The 17,313-nt window shown below is 37.3% G+C and overlaps 1 protein-coding gene across 1 annotated transcript; it reads left to right on the top strand.

Annotated features, from left to right (window-relative positions):
- Positions 1–1,191: 1,191 nt before the first annotated feature.
- Positions 1,192–5,371, top strand: LOC139742863 (uncharacterized). The gene is made up of 2 exons (XM_071653378.1): positions 1,192–1,469; positions 2,059–5,371. The coding sequence occupies exons 1-2, from the start codon at positions 1,192–1,194 to the stop codon at positions 2,744–2,746; spliced, it is 966 nt and encodes a 321-aa protein (XP_071509479.1). The 3' UTR covers positions 2,747–5,371.
- Positions 5,372–17,313: the final 11,942 nt, after the last annotated feature.

Genomic DNA, 17,313 nt, shown 5'->3' with positions numbered 1-17,313 from the left:
AATCACTGCTCTATGTTTGTCTAATTCATATTCTTATCTCACAATAAAAAAGAAAATGTCAGTGATATTAATGGCATCACAGAGACAAGCAAAGAAAGAGAAACCGAGCAGAGCTGTTGTCTTTGTTTCCATTACGCTTCAAATATCTCATTTAGTGCGGATATTGCAATCAGGGTTAAAATATATTACAAGTAATGTCAAATAAACGGATTTGATAAAACATTCATATTCAGATATTGTCATTACCATCAAGAATATGATTAATGAATTCTGAAAAGGTCGTATAACTTGACGTTTACACATTCATGTCGTTATGTCGGACGAAGGTCAGGTACACAACTAAAAATGCTTTGTAGCTATCGCAAGTTAATCACGTTGACTTTACTATCACGCCACCGTGAGACCGAACCACTTCACAAAGTTTGTAAGATCGTTGTGTGTCAACAACAAAGAGCCAAGATTTGATAGAAGGTACCACTGCGAGACATCGAACACACATACTTGTACTCAAAACGCTAGACACAATTAACATCGGACCATTCGTCGGAGGTTTGCTGACACGAAGAGATCCCAAAGGGAAGAGGGACAATTTTTCCCGCAAACAGGGCGTGCACTGGTAAGCTTTACAGCGCATGGTACGATATCGAGCTTAGCTACTGCTACATATCCATTAGATAGTTTTGCTTCTTCACCAAAGAATTTGATACACTTGTTTGAAACTATGCAGATGAAGTTCGTCTTTTCTTGAGCGACGATATAGGGGCTCGGTCATCGATTCAGAATGTACATTTATACATATATATATATATATATATATATATACATATATGTGTGTGTGTGTGTGTGTGTGTGTGTGTATTTGCAGGTTTATATACGTTCCTAATTCTAAATGTTGCTACTGGGAGATCAGCCGCTCGAAACAAAACTACCGATCAAACTGGTATCTATTTAGATCACTAACGTTCATTAGATTTGTGAAACTCTACATCTTTATTCGAATTATGATAATGAAAGGTGCAGTTTAGATGCTGAAAATGGTTACCACTTATTCGATCATTTGAAGGAACCAGTATTGCAACATTAATATTGTCTAGTGAATGTTAACTTTCTATTACTGCGTTTGAGGCACTTCCTTCTCTCTGTAACAATATCTTCTTGAAACTGCTTAAAACTCTTTGTAGGAGCAATAAAATGGCTACTGACCCCAAAACGACCGAAGACGGGCGTGCACGAGTCATCATGTGGTGCGTTCCCCGCTCGGTGTCGACAGCGATGACAAAATGCATGAGCTTCGTTGACGGCGCCGAAGTCTGGCTCGAGCCGTATGTCATTTCCAGGTTTGCCAGGGAACTATATAAATCCGATCCGCTTCCTCTTGATATTGCTGGTAACGAAGAGGTTTACCTGGATGCTGCAAAAAGTTTGAATTTGGGCGTCGACACACAGAGCTTCAATCTCGATCTATTGTCGTAAGTGGTTTTTTTTTTCCACGAAACGTACCATGTCTGTATGGATTCCATGACATTAACTCCTGCGAGAATTGCTCCCATAAAATATCTGCACGCTAAGCCAAACATCCTTCCCACCAACGTAATCTTCAATCCAATCCTAATCATTACATCAAACCAAACCTAAACCGTTATCACAACCCTAACCTTAATCCTAAATCCTTGGAGAAAATAAGCACTTGTTGCAATAGACAATGGCGTGATTGCGTCGATTCTGTTTAGTACGTTCAGCAACTTATAAAAATATTGAATTCAAAACTAGGAATGAGGTAGAATACTCACTACTTCCCTTTCCTCCTAGACTCAAACAATGCCAATCAGCCAATGGCTTACAAAACCTAAAGAACTATACCAAGCGAACTTGATCTAAATTACAATTACCCTTTAAGTAAGTCGATATCAATTAGGATGCAGTGAAAATGTTATTCATCTTCAAATATTCTTATTCTGCATAATCAACATCTTAAGCGTTGTATTTTAATGATCTTTAATCGTGTATGAGAAGTCAAAGAGGATTCATTACTACAATTACTCCTGTCCTTATCCACAGACCTGTTAGGCTAAAGCAAAAATTCGACTCAATTCTTCCCACCACGAAATTTGTCTTCATCAAAGACATGGCCACCGGCATGCCTCCGAGCCGATACAAGTACCTCCCTGATCCATCCAGTGGTTTTCGACATTGCTTCCTCATACGACATCCTGTGAAGGCGTACAAATCTCTTCGGAAGACATTCCTGAAATCAGTAGAAGGAGTGGATCCAGAAGACCTACCATGGGGCATACCGAAAGTGGACCCGGAAAACTTCCATATTATGGATTTTGCACCACCCCCGGAGGAAGGAACGTTTTACGCTTTTAGGGAAATCCACAAATTGTGGTGCCACATTCGAGAAAACGTCGATAACAACCCGGTCATTGTCGACATCGATGAACTCATGGAGGATCCGGCAATCATACTTCCACTGCTCTTCCGCGCACTGGGTATCCCGTACTCCGAGGATTACGTAACTTGGGACGCCTCATCCGATGTGGTCCTGAAGTGGCACAGTGTGTGTTCGAACGTCCTCGAGGCTCCGCGTTATAACCTGTGGTTTGCCAACGCCTTTAAGAGTACTTGTTTTAAACCTTCCTCCACTTCCGCTTCTCTTGATGGGGTGACAAATGATATCAGGGAGGTTGCCGAGAAGGAAATGCCCTACTACGAGGAAATGTACAAGTTTAGAATAACACCTTAGTAAGTTCGGGACAGTAATTACACCTCAGCTAGAAAATAAACTTATTGACTTAGGTTTGCGTCATTAATCGTGGTATTCCTCGTGCATGTAATTTCCCCCACTTGACAATTTCCTATAATACGAGCGTAGAATATGAATTACAGGAATGAAGTAGTGTTACATCCTTCGTTTGCTAAACATGAGTTCCAGACACGTTTCAATGTGACCATGACTAAAATGCTGTCAGATTTGAAATCATATTAATATCATTTTCAAAGATATCATTACATGAAATTGTTGGTTTCTGGCACAGACCAATAGCTCTTTAAAAAGTCGTATCTACTTGCCACATACTCAGAAAGACGTATTGAGGTTTGCAAAGCGCAGAATTCTCCATTCTTAGCTGAAATCGATGAAATGCAGTTCATAATTAAGCCATGACGAAATCCATTGAACGCGTAAGATTCATTAAATAGTGGGTAACTAGACCTAAGTAGCAACCGCTTGCTATACAATTACGTAAAATGTGAATTGCTATAGATATTAAAGTGTTTTACAGAAATGGAATAGTGGTAACCTTGTTTTTCCTTTGTTTGGTTGACATGAATTCCAGCCATGACTACGATGCTATCAGATTTTAAATCACTACATGGTACTATCATGTTCAAATCTATAGTATCCCACGGAATCGTTGGTTTTGGGGGCAAATCAAAAGTTCTTCCAAAAGTTATCGTAACTCACTTGTCACGTACTCAGATAGGAGCCTATAGTGTAGACTCTTGCATTTTTACAATTGAGGAATTCCATTTCATAGGTATTAGTCTTTATAAAATGCAAAGAATGCCTAAGATTCTTAGAGTTGATAATGTACGTCACATTACTCGACTGTTTTAGTACTACTATGCCAGAGGAGATATTGCTGCTACAGCTCTTTAGCTTTAAGATGATTCATGTTTCACCAGGCAGATATGTATGTATTCTGCTCAAATTCTGATTTTCATTTACTCCTAAGAACCCTTAATACTGAATTACTGAAATTGTCTGTATGGTTTAAGAGTAATAGATTATCACTTAACTTGAAAAGACAAATTTTATTTATTTTCATAATAAGAAGCATAAAAATGAAATGCAACATTTGAATATTACGGTGGATGGTATATCACTGGAACAAAAAGAAAGTATCAAATTTCTCGGAATATCATGTAAATGAAAATATGAAATGGAACACTCATGTGCAATACATCTCTGATAAAGTGTCTCGTAACGTTGGTATACTCCATAACCTTTTAAGTATTATGTCCCTAAGAATATTTTATTCATGCTATGTAACTCGTTGATATCACCGTACATTTCATACTGCAACATTGTATGGGCAACTTCAAAAAGTCACATTACTATTACTTCTACAAAAGAAAGCTATACGTATGTGCACCAGCCCAGGTTATCGAGACCATTCAGATCCTTTATTCGCTGAAATAAAAAGACTCAAGATAAATTACATTAATTTTTTGCAAAACTCACTCTTTATGTTTCGCTTAGATAATGGTCAGTTGCCATCTTCTTTCTTCTCACTATTTCAATCAAACAAGGACATACAATGTCATTCTTATCCCACAAGACAATCTGATAAATTTCATTTTTATAATCCTAAAACAGTGATGGCTCTGAAATCTATCAGACACACTGGATCCGATGTTTGGAATTCTCTTCCTTCTGAAATTCGAAGATGAAAGTCCATGTACTCTTTTAGGAAAGCTGTAAAAACAATGTTGCTCTCTGGATATCAGTTACTTCGTTGTCATTTTGCTAGTGTATGATATACGAAATTCTTTCGTAGAAATTTCGCCACATTTCATCTATTGCGTAATCATATAACCAACCATGAACTGTAATATTGTTCACCTGTACCTCGGTGAGAAATATTTTGTCATGCCTTACTGATGAGTGATCCAGGTGAACTAATTTGCGTAAGCCTTTAGTGAAAGCAGACAGACCTCTCCTTCCCATTTCTTTATGCTACTATCCTATCTCTACGCAAGTCATCCCTCCCTCCTATTTTTTCTAGGTGTATTATGTATGAAGGCTGCACGCAAGTAGTCATATCATTCATTGTACGGTTGTATTGCTGATACGTTTCTGCTGTACTAACATTGTGTAAAGACAATGAAGAAAAATATCTTGTTAACAACTGATGTTTATGTATAAACAATGTGTGGCCCCAACAGTGTATGTATATGTATGCTCAAGTACAATGATGATACAGGAACCAATAAAAACATGTAAGATATCATGTACTTGTACACTGGTTACTTATGGACTATTTCACTTGGGAAAATAACAATTGTGAAAATGGATTGTTGTATGTCATGTTACAACGGATATCGTACGAAAACACAATTTATAGTAACGTATGTTTTGACCAGCTCGATTCTCGAACATATATTATATACAAACTTTGCATCATTAGAGATTTTTTTTTATTAGTAACCAAATGACACATCGCACAGAAGAACAATCAATATCACATGTAGCCCCTTTGAAGACGAACGATTGCTCCAGATTTAATGGCAAACATTAAACAACCCTTCATCAATAACATGGAAAATCCATATCTTTTATTGGATGGAGAGCTCTCTGAATAAAGCGTTTTCATTTTTCCTCGTTGCCGTACAAGACAATATCTGACTCTTCAGTGATGTCATAGACTTGATACAATGATTGTGTAAAACTTTTCAATGTCATGCGCTTTAACCACGATAAGGTGATATAAGGAGTGGTTTGGCACACTTACATTCTATAAAAATTACGTTTGATTTGATTTGATTTGACTTGTTTTATTCTGTATGAAAATGGATACATAGTATGTCAGAAAAAAAGATACAAACAGATAAACGAGATGTAAATGCCAATGCTATAACAAAAAAAGTAATGTTCTAGTCATAACATCTACGAAAGTAGCGACTTTGCATATTATGACCATACACAATCAAGAGAGAAAAACACTACAGGAGATCGAGATCTTATACAGTCACTAAAAGTCTAAGATTAAGCCCATCCTTCTCAAGCTGGGGTCATACTCCCTGGGAGTATACCGTTTATTGCATATTCATTAGAATTATTACCCCGGTTAATTATATATTAAGCAAGGGAAAGGCAACAATAGAGGTTTTAATTTCTTGTCTACGTGTGTGCAGATAGGTTTTCAGCATGCGGTTTAGTCCAGACATTGGGTATATGCAACGTATGATTGATTTCTGGACTAGAGAAAAAATAATCGATATCATTTATTTGAGAGGTAACCGAAAATTTAAGTTTGTTTGACGTAAGGTATTAAGATAATGAAGACTAATGATATCCCTACTGCACTACGGGAGATCACTCGGGTAAATTTGACTAGTGTTCCGGCGCGTCTACGTTCCTCATAGTTTAGGTTTTTCCGTGTTTTTTTTTTTTTTGCGACTCTGACAGTTGTTGGCAATCATTGTTGTTCTTCCGCAAATTAAATGCGATTGGTGCCCGTTGCCCTCTAACACCTCTTTCAGTCTTCGCAAATTTTACCCAAGATCTCGCGGGAATTGTCGGGTGACGCAGTAGTATGATAGGCATCGCTGGTAAAATCCCGGGAAGCATTCCAAGGTCAGCACCTATAACATTATGCGGGCCGTTTTGCGCATGCGCTATAACGCGTGCTTGCACTGCAATGATAATGATAATAGATAGATAGATAGATAGATAGATAGATAGATAGATAGATAGATAGATAGATAGATAAATAAATAAATAGATAAATGAATAAATAAATGAATAAATAGATGAATAAATGAATTAATTCACTAAAATAAATAGATAAAAAGAAATCAAAGCGAGTATATTTTTTCCCACATCCTATAGGCTACGGACAATACAGATACATATCTCGACCTATTGAAAAGAAACAAACAAACAAATGTTGTACAGATGGACAGTTTTCCACTATGCATGTTGTTACGGTAGATCTAGCCCCATTGAGCGCACACAATTTGATTTTCGACGAGGAAGTCAAGTGAAAGAGGTAAGGTCACCTTTTACGCGCGCAGTAGTAAACTGTCCATCTGTACAATGTTTGTTTCTTTGTTTCTTTTCAATAGGTCGAGATATGTATCTGACGCTTCGGATCGGTTGTACGACCTTAAGACCGGAAGTGTGACGTAACCAGCGTTGCCCGTTTCAGTCGTACGACTGGGTCTTAGCGCCAGTCGTAGAGATTTGACATGTTGAATTTCCACGACCGGTCATGGACTTTCAGCCAGTCACGATACAGTATTATGCAATGAATATAAAAGCGCACGCAATGGGCACTGCGTACTCTTCCATATTCATTGGTTTAAAAAAAAAAAAATGAAGCCAGAAAGGTCGTAAGCCTCGTTGTGTGGTCTGATCGTATAGAGCGTTGCTAGGTCGTACGACCGGGTCTCATGGTCTTAAAGGACAAGTTCACCCTCATAAACATAAGGATTGAGAGAATGTAGCAATATTAGGAGAACACGTCATTGAAAGTTTGAGGAAAATCGGACAACCCGTTCAAAAGTTATGAATTTTTGAAGTTTTTGTGTAGTAACCGCTGGATGAGAAGAGTACTGCAGTGTATGAATAACTCAGATGTCACATGCGTACAACAATATAAGGAAAATATAAAGAGAATTTCACAAAATTCCATCTTTTGAAAAAAGTACATATTCCCTTGACTCGTTACCGACATATGTTAGGGGTAATATTATCCCCCCTGCTTTTAGAAAGAGACAAGTCAAGTGCTCTTTTATTATGCGAAAAAAGTGAAAATATGTTGAATTTTCTTTACATTTTCTTTATCCTGTTGTACGCATATGACTCACAAGCTGTAGTAGTCTCCTCATCCAGCGGTTCCAACACAAAAATTTTAAAAATTCATAACTTTTGCATCGATTGTCCAATTTTCCTCAAACTTTCACTGATGTGTTCTACTAATGTTGTTGCATTTTCTCAATCCTTATGTTTATGAAGGTGAACTTGTCCTTTAAGGTTGTATAGTCGTGAGTCGTATAGTGTGCGGCGGGTTTTATATGCAATGTCGCAACATGAAATATAATAATAAGCTATCGCAATACTACGAGTAAAGGTATATTATGTATCTTGGCACTGTACAAAGGCTGTGTAAAGGGCTGCGAACTGAGTATGTGGGTAACGTATCGTAAAGTACATTCTAACATATTACTGTAAGAGCGTGAATTGTGAGTCCCTTGTCGGGTGATGTAGCGTGGTACAATCACAACTCTTACTGTACATTCAGACGCGAAGAAATGCGAAGTACACAGTTCGATATTCAGTTCATAACGTATGTATATTTATTGATAGTAGATATACACAATCTGTATATCCAGCGTAAAATGACAGCGAATATATAAGAGCACTCCCTATAAGGTTACAACAAAGCCATATATCTGATGGCCAGGGAGAATCAGAGTTGAGGACTTCTGCCCAAGACGGGGGCGTCCAGAATGATCCCTCTCAACATGTGAGGGTCAGATATATCAGGTTCAGTAAGCAAGGGGTCTGTGATGTAAGAATTACTTTGGTTACCTGTAATAAAACTATGAGACAAAGGACTGACTGTGGGAATTGTAAATACAGGAGTCTGGATTGACTTGGCTTGACCGGGAGAACAAAGGAAAGGATTAAGAATCAGTTTAATGGGGGTTTACTAGAGGAAATGGTATATTGTGATGGTGGACTATTACTTGACAAGTTTGTTGGGAAATTCACTGACATTGCTAATGAAAGAATATAGTAACTTTTAAACTGTGGGAATTGTAAACAGGAGTTTACTGAGAAGTTCCATGACATTGCTAATGAAAGGATATATGAACTTTGCAACTGTGGGAATTGTAAACAGGATTTGGGATGGACTGGATTTCTAAATGAACCTATGTTTAGGGTACCATCGTTCCGTCTTACATTCGTTCCATCTTTCAAAAAGAAACGTCCTCGTTTCATGATTACAAACTGATGGATATTGAAGAAAAAAAATCGCTTAATAAGGGCATTGCCCAAAAGAAATCTAACTAGGAACGGAAATAAATAAAAAAAACATATTAACAGGAGATGTGGAAAATACAAAACACAACTAAAATCATAAAAATTATGAGAAATTAGGATTCAATTGAATCCGATGTAGTATATATAATTATGAGACATTCCATCAACCTATTAAGGGAATGCAATGAATGTAGATATACAGAACGCAAGCAGACGAACCCAAGATATCCACGAATGTCGAAAATGAAATTAAACACTGAAGGTAATCACTTTGGTGGACTAAGGAAAACCAAAAGTGGAATAGATTGGGGCAATAACTGTCTGTAGCAAGACGGAAAAAACAGTGTGAGGAAAATGCTCATATAGAATTTTTAAAAAAAATGGTAAACACTAAAGGATACATTAAAACGCAATATCAAAATTCATGAGAATTCTCAGGAGAGAAATACCAACAACCAAAATACTCAACTAAAAAAAAAAAATAACATCAACTGTGATTAAAATGAAAAACTACAGAACAAACATTGTCATCATTAAACTATTAACAATTAGTCAATAGAAACAAGAAATCATATGGTACTCATGTTATCAAAAAAATAAAAAGTACTGGATTTGCCTTAAAATTCATTAAAAAAATCAGTGTAAACTAACAGACATATTGTGATCACTTGGCAAAGGTAAAACATGAGGAGGTAGCAATGAAAGGTTAGTTGTACTGGGCAAGGTCAGCTTCTTAAAGTATCATGGAAACGAGACAGATGGTGAGGCTCAAATATAATATGATTATTAGATAAAACTTCTAAATAGAGTTTAATGTAAATATATGTAGCATATAATTATGAAGTTGTGTGGTGGCAAATGATAGACACTAAATTTGGTGGGATACAGTTCAAACATAAATTATGTTGATATCACATGTTCAACAATCAACTTTCAAACTATGTTGTCCGTGTGTATCACACCGAATGAAAGACACAGGCAAATCCAACAAAGGAAAGCATGCCTGTAATAACTTCAAAAAAAAAATGCAATGCATTGGTGAAAAAAAAAATATTGTTATCATATGATAAAATGCACAGTGCTCTAAGCCTACATCACAACAATATTATCGTACAAATATGAGAGAAAGTGAAGTCATGTAATATATACATTATACATAACAAAAGTACTAATCACTAGTCCATTGACAAAAAAACAAACAGGAGGAAATGAGCGCTTCAGCGAATAATATGGGTATGATCAATTAAAATTCATATAACCAAAATACACAATTACTGCACCAACTCAAAAGAGATGCAAAACATTGGAAGTAAAGCTCTTCACAAACAATTACAAAAATCATAAAGCATCAAAAAATGGTCGACGTGAATTGCAAGGTGTGATGAGAAATAGGAATGTAAGGATAAATAGAAAAAAGGGGAAAGAAAGGTAATAAGAGGGTGACACATTATAGAAAAGAGGTTAGTAAGTGAGACTCCAAGGAAAAAGTTACCTGGGGATACAAGGAAATAGACGAAAAATAACATTATAAATCGGAGGGAACTGGATTGCCAAAATAATCAGGCGGTCGTACATAACTCGGCCTGATTAGGTTTGATATCTGGGGTCATGGTTTCGAGAGTGAGCATCCTGGGAGGGGGAAGGTGGGGTAGGGGTTGTAGGCAACTCCTGAGATGGTAAAGTGGTGTCTGTGAAAACCGGGACAAGGACAGATGTCGATTGATCATTGGTAGTTGGTGGTACTTGGTTTTCAGGTTGAGGTGGGGATGGTGGAGGCTCAAGATAAGGCTTGAGACGATTGTAGTGAATGCCCTTTGGACGGGAGTTTGGGTAAGACATGCACGAAAGGTGGTATATGATGCCTTGCTCATCTCTACGCACAATGCAATATGGGCCTTTCCATTTTTCACCTAGCTTGTCTCGTGATGCAGTTGGATTTGTCATTAGTACCTTATCACCTATGTTGTATGGCACAAATTGCACTGACTTGTCATAGTGGGACTTTTGTGAGTTCCGCGCTTTTGCTGTTTTGGCGTCAGCATGCTCAAATGCAGAGTGCAGGCGGATGAGGAGAGTCTTCGCATAATCATCTGGTGTATGAGAAGGGACAACGGGGTCTGATGATGTGAAGAGGGAGAGAGGCAGCCTTGCCTCACGACCGTGGACTAGAAAGAAGGGGGTGAAGCCAGTAGTGGAGTGATGTGTCGTATTGCATGTGAATTGATGTTGACTGAGGACAAGGTCCCAGTCAGTGAGGGCGGAGGAGAGGCGCTTACCAATTTCCAGTTTCAAGGTCCGGTTGTGTCGCTCCACCATGCCATCAGACTGAGGATGGTATGGGGTGGTGCGAGTCTTAGAGATGTCAAGCTTTTGACACAATGTACTCATAACCCGGGACTCAAATTGACGACCCTGATCGGAGTAGATGGATTCAGGGATGCCATGATGGCAAATGAATTTGTCGAAGAGGCAGCTTGCAACAGCATCAGCTGTCTGATGGGGTAGGGGATATAGGTTGATATATTTGGTAAAGTAGTCTTCGACTACAAGTATATGTTTTGTATTTGTATTGATTTATTTACCACTTGTGGGATGGATAGCCTTTTCAGCAAATTGCTGTTTTTCGAAGGGGTCCAACCAAAGTAAAAGCAACATAACAATACACAAAACATTCAATAGGGAGAGTAGTAAAAAACAACAACAACAAATGAAAAAAATGACTGTACAAGAAATACACAAATTTAGCTGAAACAGTAAACAAATATAAGTATACGCGAGGTACATATAAGGAAAAAAAGAACTCAAACAATAAGGAGCAAAAAAAATCAGAGGTAGGGAGAAAAAAAAAAGAAGAGAGAGAGAAAAAAAAGAGCTAAACAAAAACAATATCTCGTACATTGTACCAAATCAAAATGCCATAAACTCAATAATATAAAGCATTCAATGCAATTGGAATGGTCTTCAAATAACGTTTAAAACTCTCAACTGAAACAAATTTACCATCATATCTAGGTCATTCCATAATTTTGCGCCACGATAGATCAAAGATCGTATACCATAATTAGTTTTGGGTTGGGGGAGTTTGAGTTTATGTTTGCCAGATCTCGTTACATATGGGGTTTCACGCACATGAAACATACTGCTTAAATATGATGGGTTATTTGGTACATAACGCATGCTGAGTGTTTTCTCCAACGCACACTAAGTCTTTCTAGTGTAAGTACATCATACAAATTTTGCGAAGGAAATAGATAATCTACATTCAGTACAATCCGAAGTGCCCGATTTTGTAATAGTTGTAATTCATTAAGATAGGACTTGTATGTGTTTGCCCAAACTACATCGCAGTAGTCAAAATTAGGCTAAATAATTGATTTGTAAAACAATAATGCCGTGCGTCTATCAATATACAATCTTATTCTACGAAATAGATATAACAACTTTTTTCTTCACATAATCAGCATGTTGTTTCCAACACAAATTCTGATCAATAATAACACCTAAGTATTTACAACATTCATTTCTCTTTATTTCATTATCATCTATATAAATATGACAACTGTTAAGTACTGTTTGGTACTCTTTCAATCGCTGATGTGTACCGAGAAACATTACTTCACATTTCTTTGCATTCACGGTGAGTTTATTTTGTTTAGACCAGCTGGATAACCTAAGCAAATCAACATTCAATTTCCTGGTAATATCAGTTGGCTCTTTCGATGCAGTAAACAAACAGGTATCGTCTGCGTACAAAGATAGCTCGCAATGATTTACATTGTATGGCATATCATTAACAAAAATAGAAAATAATAAAGGGCCTAGAAGTGAGCCCTGGGGTACACCACATTTCAAATCAGATTCAGTAGATATATAACCATTCACAGACTTATATTGTTTTCTATCTTCAAGATAATTTCTGAACCACCTCAGTGCATGTTGACCAAATCCATACATTTCTAACTTCTGCAATAATATACAATGGTCGACAGTATCGAACGCTTTCTTGAGGTCGATTGTCACAAGATCAACAATATTACCTTTATCAATCGCATCCAACCATTTTTCTGTTACGTTTAATAATGCAGTTTGCGTTGAGTGCATTGGTCTAAAACCTGATTGACATTCTGTTAATATCTTATTTTCATTCAAAAAATTATTAACTTGATTACATACAACTTTTTCCATTACTTTGCCCAAAATCGAAATAACAGATATAGGGCGATAATTTTCAATGTCTGATTTGTTGCCGCCTTTGTGAATTGGAGTGATGCGTGCGCACTTCCACTGACTAGGTATAATACCTAGTTGCAGTGACTGGTTAAGAATGTGTGTCAGTGGGGGTGCAATAATGGAGGCTATTGGTTTCAGGAGCTTTGCGGGGAAATTGTCTGGTCCAGTAGATTTATTATAAATGGGAGGTTCCGTAGTATTTCCTCAGTGTCTTTGGGCATTACCTTGTCAAAAAAGGAACGTATTGGTAAACAGTTGGGGTGTTTGGGGATACCTTATTTTCTTCTCCGCAGAGTCAGATGCACTGTTTCCTCGAGGCGAGAGGGGCATTTCGGTAATATCTACACCAATTCGTTGAAAAGGTCGCGAGGAGGTGATCGGTTGCAGGGGAGCGCGAAACGCTGGGACAGGGGCACGACGCGTTTGGCATGGGAGGCAGGGTTTGCAAAAATCTGTAAGATGTACTGAGAAGTTCCATGACATTGCTAATGAAAGGATACAGGAACTTTGCAACTGTGGGAATTGTAAACAGGATTTGGAATGGACTGGATTTCTAAATGAACCAATGTTTAGGGTACCATCTTTCCGTCTTACATTATGTTAGACGTAAATTTATTGCTAATAGAGTCACCGGGACTTTTGGTATGAGTGTAGAATAATCATTTATGAATCAGAATATTTAGGGCACAAGGTACGATTTTCTTTAGTTCCCTTTAAAGATGTAAGAACTTTGATGTGCAATGTTGTACATTGAAAAGAGATCCAGACATATTGCCCATGATGCTTTAATGATTTGGGGGTTGTGGCGATTCTGGGGTTTTCAGGATAGTCATCTGACGACTACTGTACTGTACAGTGTTGGGTGTGAATGAACTGCGGGGTTTAAAGTGAAGTAAAAAACATCATAAATTGTTGCAAGACAATTAAATGTGTATCTATGCTTAAAAACAATCTGAAAGTATGAATAATTATATGTCTTAAAAGTGTCAGTGACACAAGGATTCGCGAGATCTTATAAGTCCAGGATTTATTCAACTGAACCATCGTACCGACATACGGCAGAGTCTCGATCTCTGGGGTTCATTTCATTTCATTTATTTGTTTCCATATTCAAATAATACAAAATAACTGCAAAGTAGCATAATCGATTCCTTCAAACAGGTGAAAAAGTGAAATGTCTTGAAACACTGATACAAAATAATGCAAACAATAATGTTACAAAAGTATAGTACATGTACAGCTGCTCCTACAAACATATATAAAGATACATGTGATTTACATGATATGTTGGCCATCATGAAGTCACTATGAATTGAATACTCTCTGAAACTGGTCTGTAGCCTTGAGCTTGTTGCCTTGCTAAAGGGTTACTGGCTGTCGAGCGAGAGTACATGCAGGGCGCATGCTTGACTTGTACTTCAGCGATGCCGGGGTATTGACACTGATCGGCTCAGTGGATACTATAGGTTTCACAGCTACAGGCTTCCAAAATCATTTTACCAAACCATTCTTCCCGGGCTATCTAAAAATATCATGGATATATGTGAAGCTAGGTCACATTTTTCAACTCTACATACCACAGCAATGTATTATATGGGTACTTTCTCTCATTCTTAAGGATTTTAGCTCGCCGTGTCTGCTTGGAAGGATCAAGACTTCAAGAATATTCCTTGTTTGTATCAAGTGAGGTATCACTAGAATGATTTTGTTTTGCTCTATGATGATGGACTTACTTGCAAGATGTGTATGTTTGTTAGTTTATTCAAATGTGACTAATTTGTCTACCAGTGACATTCTGTCCTGACAACTTCAAAGCCGTACCGTTTACGCTCTGATACGCGAGAAATGGACAATGTAGTGATAAAGAAATACATACTCTGTACAAATGAGGTAAATCATGAGAACCGTCGTGACAGCATTCCAAATGCCATACTCACTGACATTGCGTATTCTGCTCCTGCGAATCCGTATGAATGCCTAAGACACTATAAGACTTGTCACACGATGCCATATTTCTCGAAACAAATAAAGATATAGTTTGTTTACGTGCATGGACGTAAAATTTTCTCCTTTTTGCGTTGTGAAGGAGAGCACAGGTTAAGAGATGATTGCAAATGATTACAATCGACCAGCATATGACATATAAGTAAATCAACAACAACAAACAAAAGATGTCAATAAAAACCATCCGCGCAACCTTTCCAACATAGTGTACTGACTTCTTTTGTACATATTTGAATATTTTGAGAGTGAAGGAGCGATTAGATTGGGAATGATCTTTGCTATTCGATGCATGAAGTGTACACATTGCACCCTGCTACCGATGATACAGCGCAAACTGTGAAATGTATATGTTTGCTGTAATTTGTATCGATCATCTCTTATATCAGGCATCTGTGCACACACCTTTGCTCACTGCTTAAGTTGACGCAAGGTGCAAATGCATTATTTTTCTCTCTCTCTCACTCACCCCCCTCTCTCCATTTACATATATGAATATATGAACAAATATGAACAAATATGAACAAATATGTCAGTGAAATCAATTCACACATTTGCTCCAATAGATTGCGGTATGCTATATCATAGATTATTCAAGGGTGAGCGGGCGCTCACTGCAAAACTAAACCTTTATTACCCCCAAATGTAATAAAAACGCTAATTGTAATACATTCAACTCTAAATGTATGTATATAAACCAGAGACAGTCATGAATGTAACACACCTTAACCAGGAGGATGAAAACCCAAACACATATATGGATTGAGTGACTGCAGCAATATCAGTAGAAAGCATCAATGAAAGTTTGAGGAAAATCAGGCAATCCGTTCAAAAGTTATGTCTTTTTGAAGTTTTGGTGCTGCCAACGTTGGGTGAGAAAACTGCTACAGATCATGACGTCACAAATGGAAACAATCCTATAAAGAAAACATACAGAAAATTCGACGTATCATACACCTTCACTTTTCTAACATCATGAAGTATAGCAGTAGACATCTCTTTCAGAAAGCAAGGGGAATGATATCAAAAGTCAAGGGAATGTGTACTTTTTACTATAAAATGATATTTTGTGGAGTTTTCTTTACATATCCTCTATCTTTTCTGTATATTATTCCCCTAATTTTAGCTCATGTATAAGATGGGACCCATCCTAGTCAAGTTCTACTTATGATGGCGGTCTCATGCAGTGTTTTTCTCCAGTGATTACGGGATGGTTATAGTATGCAAAGTCATTATTTTCTTAAGTGTTGTTACGGAATTGACAACTCATCTGTTTGTATCATTTATTTTGTGTTCTTGCATACTTTGTTTTCATTTTTATGCAGGAATAAAACAAAGCCAAATCAAATCAATTTTTTTTTCTAACTTTTAAAGAATGTTACTGTGGCAAGCCGCCGTTAACTTCACCTTGATATGGTGAAGAGCATAGTATGCCATAATTCTATACCATTATCATGTCATGTCCAATATTGATGAAGAGTGATTTTCTTCTGTTTGCTTGGTTGACATCGGAAGGCAACGAGGAAAACGGAATAGAAAAAGCGTCATTACAAGAGCTTCCATCTATATGGATTTGCCATGATATCATTGTGTAAGGTTTAGGGGTTGTTCTATAAATTATTTTCATCGATAAGTCTGAACTCATCATAATTATGCCTTCTAATGGCTACATGTGATATTGATGGCTCGTCTGCCTGAGGGATGTGACGTTCGGTTACTAATTCAAACAGTTAAATAATGCAAAGTTTGTATGCTCTTGGATCACATTGGCCACAACATAAGGAACTATATTGCAATTGTATTTCAGTATGATCCTCTGTGTGACATACCACAAGACAATCTTTATTCCCATCAAGGTTAAATAGTTCGTAATTGACAAGTGTACCCGTTAGCATATCTTGCATATCTGACTCATGAAACATGATTCATTTCAAAGATAAAGAGCAGGCTAAGTCTATTCAAGCAAAGGTTACAACAGCAACATCTCTCTGGTACACAACCAGTTGAGTGATATGACGTACACTAATACTGTGATCATAGATTTGAAAATGAAATTTCAAGTCAGAAAGCATTTTAGTCATGGTCACATGCACTGAAACGTGTCCGAAACTTACGTCCAGCAAACAACGGATAAGGTTGCCGCTATTCCATTCCAGTAAATCACATTTTAAACTCAGATTAATCGGCATTTCACGTAAATGTGTCGCAAATGAGTGAACTTGCAAAAACAAGGAATACCTTATTTTCTATGCAAACCCAAGTCGATTAGTTGGTTCTCTAGCTCAGGTATGACGATTGTCCCGAAT

Source organism: Diadema antillarum, unplaced genomic scaffold (genome assembly GCF_040938485.1).
Source record: "Diadema antillarum isolate AM-2024a unplaced genomic scaffold, OU_Dant_1.0 scf00000033, whole genome shotgun sequence".
NCBI classification, from domain to species: domain Eukaryota; kingdom Metazoa; phylum Echinodermata; class Echinoidea; order Diadematoida; family Diadematidae; genus Diadema; species Diadema antillarum.
This window is presented reverse-complemented; position numbering and strand designations above follow the sequence as displayed.

Bases quoted from the DNA above. Each gene is read 5' to 3' on its own strand.
- LOC139742863 (XM_071653378.1), top strand. From the start codon at position 1,192: ATGGCTACTGACCCCAAAACGACCGAAGACGGGCGTGCACGAGTCATC. The intron at 1,470-2,058 runs GTAAGTGGTTTT...CCTTATCCACAG, and splicing joins TTCAATCTCGATCTATTGTC to ACCTGTTAGGCTAAAGCAAA.